Source organism: Podarcis muralis, chromosome 5 (genome assembly GCF_964188315.1).
Source record: "Podarcis muralis chromosome 5, rPodMur119.hap1.1, whole genome shotgun sequence".
Taxonomy (NCBI): domain Eukaryota; kingdom Metazoa; phylum Chordata; class Lepidosauria; order Squamata; family Lacertidae; genus Podarcis; species Podarcis muralis.
The window spans coordinates 60,032,051-60,045,981 of record NC_135659.1 but is presented as its reverse complement, the minus strand read 5'-3'; the positions used below and the strand labels follow the sequence as shown (position 1 = coordinate 60,045,981).

The following is a 13,931-nucleotide window of genomic DNA, read 5'->3' as shown; positions in this document are numbered from 1 at the left end:
TAAGCAGGGGAGCAGAACGAAGGGTGGCGTGGCCCTGTCCGAAGCCTATGGAGGTGTGGGCCAAAGGCACGCCCCCAAGTTGACGTGCCTCAGCAGGAGACTCCCCCTCTATGGTGTTAACCCTTCCCGTGTCTCCAGCAAATGGGCTGGAGCCGGATAGTCGATAGGACCAATGCCTAAGCCAATGCCTCTCATTCCTGAATCCAATAAAGTTGTGGCCTAATTCGCCCATTTAACCTTAAATTATGGTGTCTTGTGTCTTTATTTATCCTGGTGGGGGGCGGGAACTCGCCACGCAAAACAGCCTGGCCACTTGGTTATGCCTTGCTCCACTAGTGGTCAGGTTTCTTCTTCTCCTGGATTAAGTGCACTAGTGAGGCTGTCATTCTCCCCGGTTGTGGTATAAGAGCTTGGAACACATGCCCCTGGTGATAAGCAGGCATTTATGACCTCTTCCTCCTCCCTCCCTCCCTCCATGGAGGGGAAGTTCTCAAACCCCACCTTTCCTGGTGAATAAGCTCTAATTGATGACTACGGTGAGACAGAAGATGCCTCCTGCTTTTGAAGGCGAGAACCACAGACACGGGGCTCAGTTTGCAGAACTCCCTCGCTCCTCACCCAGAGTTAATTTGTGGTAATTAGATTGAGTAGGCAGTGGAGGAAAGAAACTGCCTTCTCAAACAGTCAGGCAGTTTTAGCATGTCTGCCCTTGCTGCTGCTGCTGGAGAGGACCCTGTGGTGCTCCAGGTTTTTGGTGGAAGATCAACAAGCGGACCTTGGAAGGGTTAACCAGCCAGCTGTGTTTTTCCTCCCTCCTGGGCTATTTGCAGCAAAAACAAGAGTTTCTGTGGAAGGGCTGGGCAGCCTGCATCCTGGTGGGACTGGCTCAGGTGGGCTGGGTATCTGTGCTCTCTTGACTAGGCAGCCCAGCCACTGTCCCTTCCTGCTGAAAGCAGGGGTGCAGGGGTAAAGAGGGGAGCAATTTGGGCTCTTTTTCTTCCCTGTTCTTGGTGGATTTTGCAGTGAGTGGAAAGGGCTTTATGGCCACCGAGGACATTGACTGGCTCGACCTGCCTGGCAGGTGGACTTATGGAGTTTGCAGAGACGGGAGAATCTTCTTTATCAAGTACGTTCAGTTCTTGCTCTGTTGTTGTTTGTGGTTTTCCTGCAGCTGTGGATGGTTGAAGGAGTCCCCGTTTGTGCCAGGTGCAGGTGCATAGACTTCTGGGCCAACTCTTTGGTGGGAATGGCATGTGTGTTTGTGAAGAGACAATCCGAAAGAATGCTAACAGTTCACACACAAGAGAAGGGCAGGATTGGGTTTTAAGTCACTGCACAGAGCAAGGGGCCGTATGCCACTTTGGCAAATGACACCTTATTTGTTTCATTTCGTTTCATAAAATGTATACACCACTTGTTGGTAGAAATCCTCAAAATGTTTGCAAAAAAGACAGAACAATAAAATTATCAAAAAGAAACATAAATACTTGCAGCCTGATCCTCAGCACAATCACTTGGAAGCAAGTTCCATCAATTCTAAGCATGTGTTTGTAAATGTCTTTTAGGATTACAACTCTAAACTGCATTTTGAATTTCTGTTTATATGATCTGACTACAAAACTTTCATTGGGGAGAACCTGCTGGCTCTTTCCTGTTTTACGTACTGCATCACTGATGTTCATCAGCATTTCATAGAAAAATAAAATTTAAAAATGTCCTTAGCCCAGCTTGTGAAATGTTCCTTACCTGCTGCTGTAGGATTCTCAGGCTGCTGTTTCTCCTCTCCCAGACGGCGTCCCATGAACTAAGCTGTGAACCAGGAAGTTCCCAGTTCAAATCTGGTTTCTGTCACAAGATCACTAGGTGGCGTTGGGCAAACAACTTTTTCTCAGCTTCTGCCCTGATGTCTGCAACACAGGGATGACAAAGCTAACCTACCTTGCAAGCATGTTGTCAGGATTACTGAGAATATAGAACCTGTAAAAAATTAAACATTATAAAGCTGTATCTAAATTAAATATTACTATTGCAAGTGGAAACTTCACCAAAATGTTGCAGTATGGAGTGGTCTGTTCAGTTCTTTTCCAGGATATTCCATTCTACCATCACACCATTTTTTCATCTTTTCTTCCTCAGTCAAATTGGCATCCTGTGCCCACTAAGCATGCTCAGCCCCCATTGCTCTCCCTGTGGTAGTTCCCTCTTGTGTGTAGATTATGCCATTTTTGCTATGTAAGGTTCCACACTTCCATAATGAGTTCACTCTTTGTATACGGGATACCTTTCCCCTTGCCCTTCAGGCATTTCAAGGTGACTTGGGTGATGTTCTCCTCCTCCCTGACACACAGCAGACTGCCAGTCTATGGCTTAACCTTTGGCAAACGTGACAGAGTTTAAAGTCAGGGAGCCCACAGGTGGCAAATTTTATTGAGCTGCACAGCTGTATTTCTCCTTCTGGTAGCCACTGCAAAGTCAGCCTTAAGTCTACCCTACTATGAATGCTCTCCTGTATACCAAAGTGTAGCAATCTGGATTACTCTTGGCCCTTGGGTTGTGGATGTTTCTTGAATATGGTGATAATCCTTAAACTTTCTAAGTGTGATTGTTTTGCCCTTTGCAGTGATGAAACAAAATCTACTTGCTGGACACACCCAGGCAGTGGTTGTCCTGTCCAGAGTGGCCATTTTACTTGGTCAGGTAAGGAGATGCTATTACTTCCAATGCAATAGTTGTCATCTTCTGTTGATAATTATCCTCCCTTCTCACTGACAGAACATCTCTTGGCCAACACTATTTGTGTTAGAATAGTATCTGATGTTTCTTTCAGAGAAGTGCTGGAAAATATTGGGAATCCAAGGAGAAACCGATTAACATTGGTTCAATAAATGCCACTTGCTTATGCAGCGATAACACATGTGCTTTATTTTGTGTGTATCAAACTGAGATTTATGATCTATACCTGGAGGTGCATCAGGACATAGGTACATAACACCCTAAAAAAAAGATGTCCATTATTCAGGTGTAAATGACTTTACTTTGGGTAAGGAGAATCTGCAAGCAGTAGGGTGATGATTCAGGAGAGGGACTTTCTCTGTAGCGATGCCATGATTTTTTCTGTTTTGAAAGTTCTGTTGAGAAAGATTAACTTTGCTGTTTAGTGCTGAATGTATTGAGGAAAGACAGATAGTATGGTTAAAATGCACATTCCATCCACAAGTGTCTCCATGACCTTTGAAATACCCTTCAGTGACAAACGTTTTATAAGTCTCATGCAATATCCAGAATCAGACAGACACAGATACTAGAGTGTATTGGGTTCAGCTTATGGGAGTGGAGTGCTGTAAGGTGAAGCAGGCTGCAAATAAAGATATTGCTTGCCTGTACGTGGACTGAGAGGAGCATAGAAGCTGCTGGCATGGATGTAAAAAATGAATTGAGCTTTCCATCAGTTTTACAAGCCACATCAGAGAAAGGAAGATTCAAGCATTCCAATATGGTTGGGGGATCCAGTGGGGCTTGCCTGTTAACAGCCTGCACTTTGTAATGAATGACATTGTAAGAAGCCTTCCCATTTTTTTTTATCGCCTGCTTCCTTTTCCTCTTCCATGCATCAATAGTGATGATATTATTAGTAGTAGCAGCAGTAGTAAATTATAAAATCATCCTGGAATTCCTTGCAAGAAGCTCTGGCAGTGTTTGTGGTTCTTGCTCTCTCTCCCACTCCACCCCCATTTTATCTTCACAACAACCCTCTGAGGTAAAATAGGCTGAGGAACAGTGAAGGACCCCAGATTGCCCAGCGAGCTTTATGGCCGAGTTGGGGTTTAAATCTGGGTCCCCCTCAGTCCTCATCTGATATCTGAACCACTGCACCACCCAGTCTCAAAAAGTCCCTGATGTCTGCATGCAGTGAATTTATTTGTTGCTGAATTTATATACCGCCCTATATATCTCAGGGCGGCTCGCAGAACAAAACCAGAATGCAAAACCACGAAATATATAATCAAAATAAAAGCAACCCAATACTCATTTAAGAAACTGCAATTTATGGCACAATGCTATGTACACTTAACAGATAGTGATATTATTTTTGTGTGCATCTAACAGCACCAACCCTCCGCCAACAAAACTTGTCTAAACAGTACCCCAGCCCAAGGGTCTGTTTAGCAGCCTCAGCTTTTGCAGCTGGAGTCAGTCAGGTCCCCGCCCTCCCAGGCCAGGTGGGAAAAGGTCTTCCAGGACTCTCAGCCAAGATGGTCTCAGAGCTTGTTTGGCTGTAATTCCCATAAGCCCCAGCAGGAGATAATGGAAGCTATGGCCCACCAACACCTGGAAGGCTACAAGTTCCCTGCTCCTGGTTTTGAAGGGAGCAGAACATAAGAAGAGATACTCTGGTGTACCATTTTGAAAGTCAAATGCCAGCACGTGATTTGGGAGGAGAGAGTACAAAGATGGGTCGGTTTCAGGTGAAATTTCCTGAGATGCAACATTCCACACAGCTGAAAATCAGGTTTGTAATTGGGAAGCCAAAGAGTTGTCAGACAGGAAGGCCTCTTTCATCGAGGATCCCACTCCTTCCCTCCCCAGGGTTCACCTGTGGCTGTCCTTTCGAATATAAACTGTGAAAGTTGGGGGTGGGGGAAAAACATAGCCATATTACCTTTTGCAAATTTTATTCTACAGAAGACTCTCACTGAACTAACACTCTGCCCTGAAGACAGGCAGCCTACATTTGAGTTTTGGGTCCAGCCAGGAACACCATTTCAGATTAGTATGTGTTGAAGGTGGAGGAGAGCAATATTTTTGAAATATTAACAAATTCTAGTACACTTGAGGTTAAACAGTAACAAAACACACAAAACCAATCACACCCCCAACAACAGATGCTGCTGCTCTATGGTGACTCATTATATCCCACCCTGTGTAGATTTTTCCAAGGCACGGTTCTCATGTGTCTTATTTTTACCAAGGGCAGGCCTCTATTTGAAAGAGTCCTCTGTTGAAATATGGCAAACGTATCTGATCCAGATCAATTGCTATTTGAAAAATTAAAATAATTCAGGTGATCCAGCTCTGGATCTCTTGCAGAACATTTAGTTTGTCCTTCAGTGTGTAGTACTGCTATGCTGCCAGCCAGAGATATATAGGTCTTCCTCCTTCATAATGCCACCCTTATAGTGACTAACATGGGGGGCCTCCCTGCCCCCCGTCAAACAAAGAGTTCCCCACTTCTAATGAGTGATTGATGCCTGCTTTTGTCATTGTTTTTTTCAGAGTTGCCCAAAGGTTGGGAGATGGACACCATGTCAAATGGAGCGATCTTTTTTATCAAGTAAGTTAGTTGCTAATTTTTAGGATAAGCCAAGATGATGGTCCTACTTCATCCAGTGCTGTTTGGTGTTTTAGGACTGATGGGGTTCATCTCCTCTCTTATTGCAAGGGGAGCCAAGATGGCCTCCAGATGTTTTGGACTACAATTCCCATCAGTCCTAGCCACCATGACTATTGTCCAAGGACGATGGGAGTGGTAGTACACAGTGGCTGGAGGACATCTCACTGTCTACCCCTGGCTTATTTGTTATAGGTAGGCTTGCTAACATATTTTTATTGTGGTTAACCACGTTGGGTGCTTTGTGTAGAAATACACTGTATGAATTAAGATAAATACATTTTAACATCTTGTCCGGCCTGCATTCTCCATGGCCTTCCCTTCTGGAACCTATTTTGGCTGCTACATTCCTCCCCGGAGCCAGCTGGCTTCATGTCAGGGAATTCATGTATTCTTCTGCAGAGCTCATAAAAGACCTTGTTCAGTTTCCAGAGCAGTAGTATAAAATACATTTGTTTGCATTCCAGAGTAGTGTCTTCATGTTCTTGATCTCTCTACATGTGAAGTAATTTTCCACAAGGTGGTGCCAAAGCTCACAATTTATACAAAAATAGTGGTTGGGTCATTGACTTTCTGTCACTTGTCTAGAGTGGAAGGTGTTCAGCGACCAACTTTTGTTTATTGCGCAGAATCGGTATACTATGTGCTGCTCTTTTCTTGAGTATATCTAAGGCCTTTCTGTTTATGCCAGATTAAATGACTCAGGATACTTAGCTTATCCTTTATTGCACTTATATGCCACCTTTCCTTCAGAGAGCTCAAAGTGGCATGCATACATGGTTCCTTCCTGTTTTCATTAGCACAACAATCCTGTGAGGTAAGATAGGCTGGGAGGTAGTGACTGGCCCAAGGTCCCCCAGTGAGTTTCATGGCTGAGTGGGGATTTGAACCCTGGTCTTCCACCTGTCAATACTCAAACCACACTGAGCCAGTGTGGTGTAGTGGTTAAGAGCAGTAGACTCGTAATCTGGGGAACCGGGTTCGCGTCTCCGCTCCTCCACATGCAGCTGCTGGGCGACCTTGGGCTAGTCTCACTTCTCTGAAGTCTCTCAGCCCCACTCACCTCACAGAGTGTTTGTTGTGGGGGAGGAGGGAAAGGAGAATGTTAGCCGCTTAGAGACTCCTTCGGGTAGTGATAAAGCAGGATATCAAATCCAAACTCTTCTATCAGAGTAAATTGATACTGATTGTGAGTGCAAAACTAAGGAAGAGTCACTAACATGTACTATGTTGCTACTACTACTCTAGAAAACAGGTATGGAGGGCATGGGAGTTGTAGTTCAGCAACATATTGGCAGCCAAAGGTCCCCTATACCTGCTATCTATGTCAACTTAGAAGCAAGTCCCACTGAGTTAAATGGGACTTGCTCACAGGTAAATGTATTTGTAGGATTGCAGCTCAGTCTGGATCCAAGCCCCTGATTTATCATAACCAAAGGTTCTTAAACACAGAATGAATCACTTGGATTTAGAACCTAACCCCATACTGGAATCTATTCAACAGCTCTAACCAATGTGAGCAAAAAACTGTTAATTACCTTAACTTGATGTATATAGTAATGTTCTCTTCATTATTTGGTGAGATGATACACAAGGACAACTCAAAATTGTAGAGAAGAAATATCTCTTTTCCTCTGTGTTCCTTCCCCACCCAACACAGCTGCTAAAACTGTTCACACATAGTGCGAATACAGAGGCATGTGGGTACTCAAAATAAAAATCATGGCTGCTTTGCTCGGTTCCTTGGTTCTGTTGCTGCCTGGAGCTAACCCATGGTTAGGCTTAGCAGCATTATGTCTGATCCCAGAATCATGGGTGGTCTCCTGCAGACAAACCTCAAGCAAATAACCAGGAGCAAACCTTGGCTACACAGCTCATGGTTTGTCAGAAGTGAAACAAACCATGACCCTTGGTTCAGACTTAGTTCTAAGCCAAACTGGGGTCTATCTTTGGAAACTGCAGTGGCAGCAGGATCAGGGGATGAGCAAAGCACTGCTATGATTTTTACTGTGAGTAAAAACCAGGACAGGATGCTACTTTGTCATTTGTCTTGGGCAGCAAAAGATTTGTATATTTGTGCTGAGCAATGGTTTAGGTAAAGGTAAAGGTACCCCTGCCCATACGGGCCAGTCTTGAGAGACTCTAGGGTTGTGCGCCCATCTCACTCAAGAGGCCGGGGCCAGCGCTGTCCGCAGACACTTCCGGGTCACGTGGCCAGCATGAGAAAGCTGCATCTGGCGAGCCAGCGCAGCACACGGAACGCCGTTTACCTTCCCGCTGGTAAGCGGTCCCTATTTATCTACTTGCACCCGGGGGTGCTTTCGAACTGCTAGGTTGGCAGGGCGTTGGGACCGAGCAGCGGGAGCGCACCCCGCCGCGGGGATACGAACCGCCGACCTTTCGATCGCAAGCCCTAGGCACTGAGGCTTTTACCCACAGCGCCACCCGCGTCCCCCGAGCAATGGTTTAGCTTGATGTTATACATGAACTGGGCCACAGTTTGGATTGTTTTGGAGTAAAGAAGTTTGCACTAAGTGATGCCCATTGTGTTTAATGGGACTATGATTTTTTTAAGTGAAAAGCTTTGCTTTTTTTTTTTTAAGATCCCTTTGGCGGCCTTGGGTAGCATGCAAAACAAGGCCTGTTTCTCTCTTTCCTCCTCCTCCCCTCCTCTCTCAAGCATGGTTGGCCGAAGCTTGCTTTGGCTGTGTTTAAGAGCCAAGTGGGCAGGGGAGGGAGTTAATTCCTGGCTGCATCCTATCTGTCGTGTGGGAGTGGCTTGGCAATATGGGCGCAATGGAGCAAAGTCTCCAGTGAAGCCAATCCACTCCCCATCATCCCCTAAAGCTTTGAGGGGATTAGAGGCTCAAGAGTGGTTATTTTTCCTTCCTGTGACCCCTCCCAACCCTGTACCATCTGTGGCGCCAGCTCTGCCCATTCAGAAAGAGCAGCTAGATGCCAGCCATAGACAGATACCCCATTCTGAAGGATCTCTCTCTGTAACTGGAAACTGCAGCTCTTCTCATAGCCCCTCCAGACGTCTTTGGACATTCCTCATGATTTGTTCCATAATGGTATCAGGGCAGTTATACACAGGCCTGTTGTCAACGCTGTTTATGCCTGCAAAGGCTTCAGGGCAGACATACTCCATTTGTAGTTGGTGCATGTTCTATAACGTCCTGCTCAATATAAACTTTTTATATTGCAAATGTTCAGGATTAATTTTTGTCCTGCGTTTCTTGCAGTGTAATGAAAGGGTGTCCCTCTGGGTGGCAATAATGCAATAACATTGGGGAACGATGCCAAAACAACTAACAGTGTAGCATGATGTGTGGATGGTCCACCACTAATGTATCAATGACATGCTGCAGAATACATCTGCCAAACAAAAAAAAACCCCAAAACCATTAAGGAAAAGGCCCTTAATGTTTCTGTAATACCTATTAGAAAACATGCACTTGGTGGTCTGAGACCAAATTTACCCACAGAGGAGCTGCATATCAAGGCTGGGTAGCCAGTCTTGCAATATTAGGCAGAGTCAGTGCTTTTCTTCTAGAAAAAGGGTGCTGGTACTGTGTACCCTTGAGTGCCCCCAGAAAAAAGCACTGGGCAGAGTAAGGTGGTTGCCTTAGGCAGCAGATGCTGGGGGTGGAGTGGGGTGGGCAGCATCCATAAAGTGTTCCAGGACATACCTGGGTGTGCCTACAACCTGCCCTCTGTTTATTTGACCAGCCTGCTGCCTTCCAATACAGCAGAGAATGCTGTCCCTCCACTGCTGTGGAAAAACCCAGTTGTCTTCTGTACGTGCATGTTTGGAGGGACAGGGCAGGGCACTATCTTGTCATTTGTCTCAGGCAGCAAAGTGTGTGTGTCTATAGCTATAGCTATAGATATACGGTATATAAATAAAAATAAACAACAGCTTTTCTTTACACCCTCTAAGAGGCTTAACTGTTTGCCAGCCCTTGACACGACATATTTGGCCCCCACGACATATTTGATGTGTGAGTGTTTATCTGGGATATAAAGCATAGGAAAATCTCCCCCCCCCCCCCTTGTTAATGAAATTGACATGCTAGCTAGTCAGTATAGGGCTCACCACTCCAAAAGGGTGGATATTTATCACATTGTACAGAACACCCAAGCCCTGGCTTTTCCTGCTTAAAGGGTCTGTCCAGTGAGGGGGCCAGGCTCAAATTTCACCAAAATATCTCCTGAAGCGGCAACTGAATGTTCGGTTTCGCATTCACATTACAAATGGATGTCTGGTGCAAGCCTATGCAGATCTAATCAGGTCGGCTGAGTCCAATGGGGCTTACTTCCAGATAAGTGGTGAATAGGATTGCAACCTTAAATCCTGCATGCTGGAAGAGTCCCTGGTCTTCTGTTACCAAAATATAAAGTTGTGTGGAAAACACAAAATCTTGTTAAATTCACATAGTTACCTAAACCCCTTGCTATAACGAAGCAGTTGGGAGTCCCAAATATTGGCACAGTATCCTATTGTGCAACCTTCTCTCTGAGGAGTGCCAGCGTGGGGTGGGGGTTGCCAGAGAACTGTGAGAGTTAAACTAGACTTGACATGGGAGACCCGTGAACAAGATTTCTCATGGTCTTCTTTTTAACAGCTGGGGTGAGTGTGTTCATAGCTGATTTGGACCAGACTATGCTGTTGTTGGAGCCGGTGGCTTTTAATCACTCCTGCATGCTATATTTCCTATTAAAGGACTCCCCAGTGTTTGGGGACGTGGGTGGTGCTGTTGGTTAAACCACAGAGCCTAGGACTTGCCGATCAGAAGGCGGTTCGAATCCCCACGATGGGGTGAGCTCCCGTTGCTCGGTCTCTGCTCCTGCCAACTTAGCAGTTCGAAAGTACATCAAAGTGCAAGTAGATAAATAGGTACCGCTCCGACGGGAAGGTAAACGGCATTTCTGTGCGCTGCTCTGGTTTGCCAGAAACGGCTTAGTCATGCTGGCCACATGACCCGGAAGCTGTACGCCGGCTCCCTCGGCCAATAAAGCGAGATGCGCGCAGCAACCCCAGAGTCGGTCAGGACTGGACCTAATGGCCCTTTACCTTACAGTGTTTGTTATTGGCTGGGGTGGGGGAGATGGCCCTTAATGCAATCTGCAAGCCCTACTCTTGATCTGAATTTTAGCCATATGATGCCGCCACCCTTTGTAGACTTGTAATGAAAGTAGCTAAAAGAAGAGGCACAAAAGGTAAGGGAGGTGGGACCCTTCTGGGCACCCTCTTCTCCAACTGCGATTTGCCCCATGGGTGTACCATTCACAGGTACCATGTGCCACACAAACCCTCACAGCTGCTGTTAATAGTGGTGCCCTTGGGGGATTTGAGACTCAGGAAGTGAATGGTTTAATACACTATGTATATATACCTACTTGAGAGAGTAAGTCCCATTGAACAGAGCAGGAGTTACTTCTGAGTAACCAGGCAGAAGCCTGTGCTGCGAAATGCCCTCAATGCCCCTTGTTCATCACAGCCCGTTTCCGGAGCTGGGAGCAGGTTTCTCTCGGTAATACAGCACTGTCTGTTCTCCCACTATCTTTTCCCGGGATCAGGGGTTAGTTTCTCCGGACTGAATACCTTGATTGCAACTTGGGGATTGAGCATGCAACTCCTAGCTGCCTCATTCATTCAGTGTGCGCGCTCGCATATCGGTGAAAGGGGACCGTATGGTGCTACAGCCCTTTGCGGAAAATCTTCAGGGACAGTCGTGAAGGAAAGCTACAGGAGGGCAATTCCTTTACGAAGACTACCCCCACCCCAAACTGGGTTTCTGCCCCTCCTGTATGGAGCGTATTGAAAAGATGGCTGAATCTGCCTCCCTCCCTAAACGACGCAGCAGCATCTGCCAGGAACAGCCGGCTACCGTGACCTGCTCCTTGGAGGAGTCTTTGCCCGGGCCACGTGAATCCGATTCTGCCTCCCTGTCTCCCTGCCATGGCTGGACACTGACTTGAAGGGAGGAAAGAAGCAGTAAGACCCCCAGATATGAAGGAGGAGAGAGGGAAGAGAAGTTGTGCAGCGGAGCAGCCATGCCTTAGCTTCTGAGAGTGAATGAAAAGAGGGTGAGCATCGGTGGTGCGTGTGAAGACAGAAGCAGAAAGACTGTGGCTGTGTATGCAGTATAATTTAAAGCAACTCCCCCCCCCCAACCCTGGGCACTGTAATTTACCTCTCACAGAGCTGCAGTTCCCAGCACCCTTCACAAACTACAGTTCCCAGTATTCTATTTTTTTGGGGGGGGTGTATGTGCGCGCGCTTTAAATGTATGGCGTGTGCCCAGGGACCGCAGCTGCATTGCTACAGTGATTTCCCTCGGTGGTCCGTGGTTCGAGTCCCTCGTTTTGGTGGGATGGGATTGGAAAGCGGTGGGGAGGAGGGGAGAAAAAGACCACGGAGCCTGCATTTGCTTGCTATTGCTAACCTCACATTTCTAAAAGATGTCTGGACTTTTGGGTGCGCAAAGGGGTCCTCCGCATCGCCCAAGCCCCAGGGCTCCAACAATGCGCCAGTCCCACGCCCCAGAGCCCCCACCCCACCCAGACCCAGCTCTCTCTCTCTGTGTGTGTGTGTGTGTGTGTGTGTGCGCGCGCGCGCGCGATCGGGGGTGGGTAGGTGGGGGTCGCGTGCGCCCCGCTGACGCAGCACCTTTCCCTCCGCGGCTAGGGAAGGGTTAACCCCCACTCGGGTACTATTTACTCCTTGCGCTAAATGACAGCTCGGGCGTCACGTGACGTTTAAATCCCCCCGGAGAGCGCATGGAGCATGCCCAGCTCGGGCTCCTGGGGAAGGATGCCGGATTCGGCGGCAGCAGCATCAGCATCTCCTCCTCGCTCTTCCCCCTTCTGCTCGCTCTTGGCGAGCCCTGGTGATGAATGGTGGCCGCGGGGAGAGAGATGGTGAGCAGCGGCTAGCGGGAGAGGAGGACGAGTGAGGGATCCATCCGAAGCAAGGCTTCTGCTCCAGCCGGGCAGGAGGAGAAGGGAGGAGGAGACGAGGGTCCTGGCTCGGAGCGAGCAGCAGCAGCAGGTTATCGCCATGGCTTGGAATCTGCCCACCCGGAGGCGAGCCGCCCGGAGCCATTGCACGGTGAGTGTCTCTCCCTTGTTTCGCCTCTCCGGCTCCTCCGAGAGCGGCAGCCAGCTTGCAGGGCAGCCTTGGACAGGTGCGGCACGCAGCGCCGGGGCTTCATGGAGGATGCTGGCGAGAGCCAGGGCAATGACAAAGAACCTCCAGCTTCAGGCTCCTTGCAGGAGGGGGGAAAGTGAGGGGCGGGGGTGGAGGGATGAAAGAGAGGCGGCAGCTCTGGGTAGCTTGCCTTGCAGCCCCTCTCCTGACACCGCCTCCCTTCCTGCTTCGGATGGACATCCTGCTGTGGCGTGCCGGGAATGCTACTGAGCCTGCCTGGGCTGGCAGAGCCTGAGCTGAACGTGCCAGGGTGCGTGTGTTGCTGCTGGGCATGCAGTCTGCCTGCTAAAGGGGTTGTGTGCCTGTGCTGAGCAGCTCTCATGGCCCAAGGGTGTATGGGCCTTTTTTGGTTTTGGTGGGGGTGTACTGAGAGGCAATGCTGTGGCTCCAGGTACTATGGCCCCTCCCCACCCCCAGAAGGCTTGTCTATCTCCCTCAATAGGTTTTGACATCCCATCAGTGTTGGGGATCCAACTCTGGGAAGCAAGCGGAGTGGGAGGAAAGGGGGGGGGGAATCTCGGCAGCCAATGCCAGCAAAGGATGGCCATAAAGGATGCCCATTAGCTTGCTCCAAGAGCAGGGTGGGCAAGCTGTCATTCCCTTTGCAAGGCTGTGCTGGGGAGAGGCATCTGTAACACACAAGAAGTGGGGAGAAATAAAGTAAAGGAAGAGACAAAAAAAGAGGAGGAGGAGGCTGGGGTACACTGCTAAAAGATGAAGGTTGTAACCCTGTGCACACTTACCCGGGAGTAATCCCCATCAAGCGCTTCTCAGACACTGTGAGTGAGGCTTGCTTTGTGTAGCCAGTAACATTTAAGAAACCCCAGATACAGTGGTGTGTTTCATGATGTTTTCTGGATGGGCTGCCAGGGCTTCGGGTTTGTCAGAGCAAGGAGGGAAATTGGTGTTTCCTCCTCTTAAGGGGCAGCGAATGCATGACATAACAGGGATGGAGAGAGCGCTCTGTTTTCTTGGCAGAACTAGGTCCCTTGAGTGGTGATGCATTAATGCTGCCTTCCATTTATCAAAGGTGCTATATTCAAACGCTCAAGCGAGAGCCCACTTTCAGATTAAGGAGCTGCATCCAGCTGCTCTAAACTTGGCCTTGCATTTTTTGCTTTAAAATCGGTTGCAGGCATCATCTTTCAGATGCTAGTAAGGGTCTCTGTGCAGTTTATCTCACTAGTGTGGACATGAATCCTGTGTGTGTCTGGTTTTTATAAATCTCTCTCTCTGATCCTTCAGAATGAGATATGGGTAACGTAATGCCAGCACATATTTGGCTGTTGTCACTGTCCACTTGTGGATGTGCTTTCATTGCACACC

The 13,931-nt window shown here is 48.0% G+C and overlaps 1 protein-coding gene across 23 annotated transcripts in view; it reads left to right on the top strand.

Moving 5' to 3' along the window:
- Positions 1-568: 568 nt before the first annotated feature.
- Positions 569-13,931, top strand: part of PLEKHA6 (pleckstrin homology domain containing A6) — a 191,081-nt gene continuing 177,718 nt past the window's right edge. For 3 of the 23 annotated variants that reach the window (XM_028734229.2, XM_028734232.2, XM_028734223.2), the window contains exons 1-3: positions 583-1,126; positions 2,621-2,697; positions 5,275-5,332. In XM_028734229.2, the coding sequence (XP_028590062.2) occupies positions 1,041-1,126; positions 2,621-2,697; positions 5,275-5,332 (221 nt within the window). In that variant the 5' untranslated portion in view covers positions 583-1,040. Of the gene's footprint in view, positions 1,127-2,620; positions 2,698-5,274; positions 5,333-12,134; positions 12,507-13,931 lie in introns of those variants that run through there. The other 20 variants (XM_077928974.1, XM_028734228.2, XM_028734231.2 and 17 more) reach the window with 13 other exon arrangements.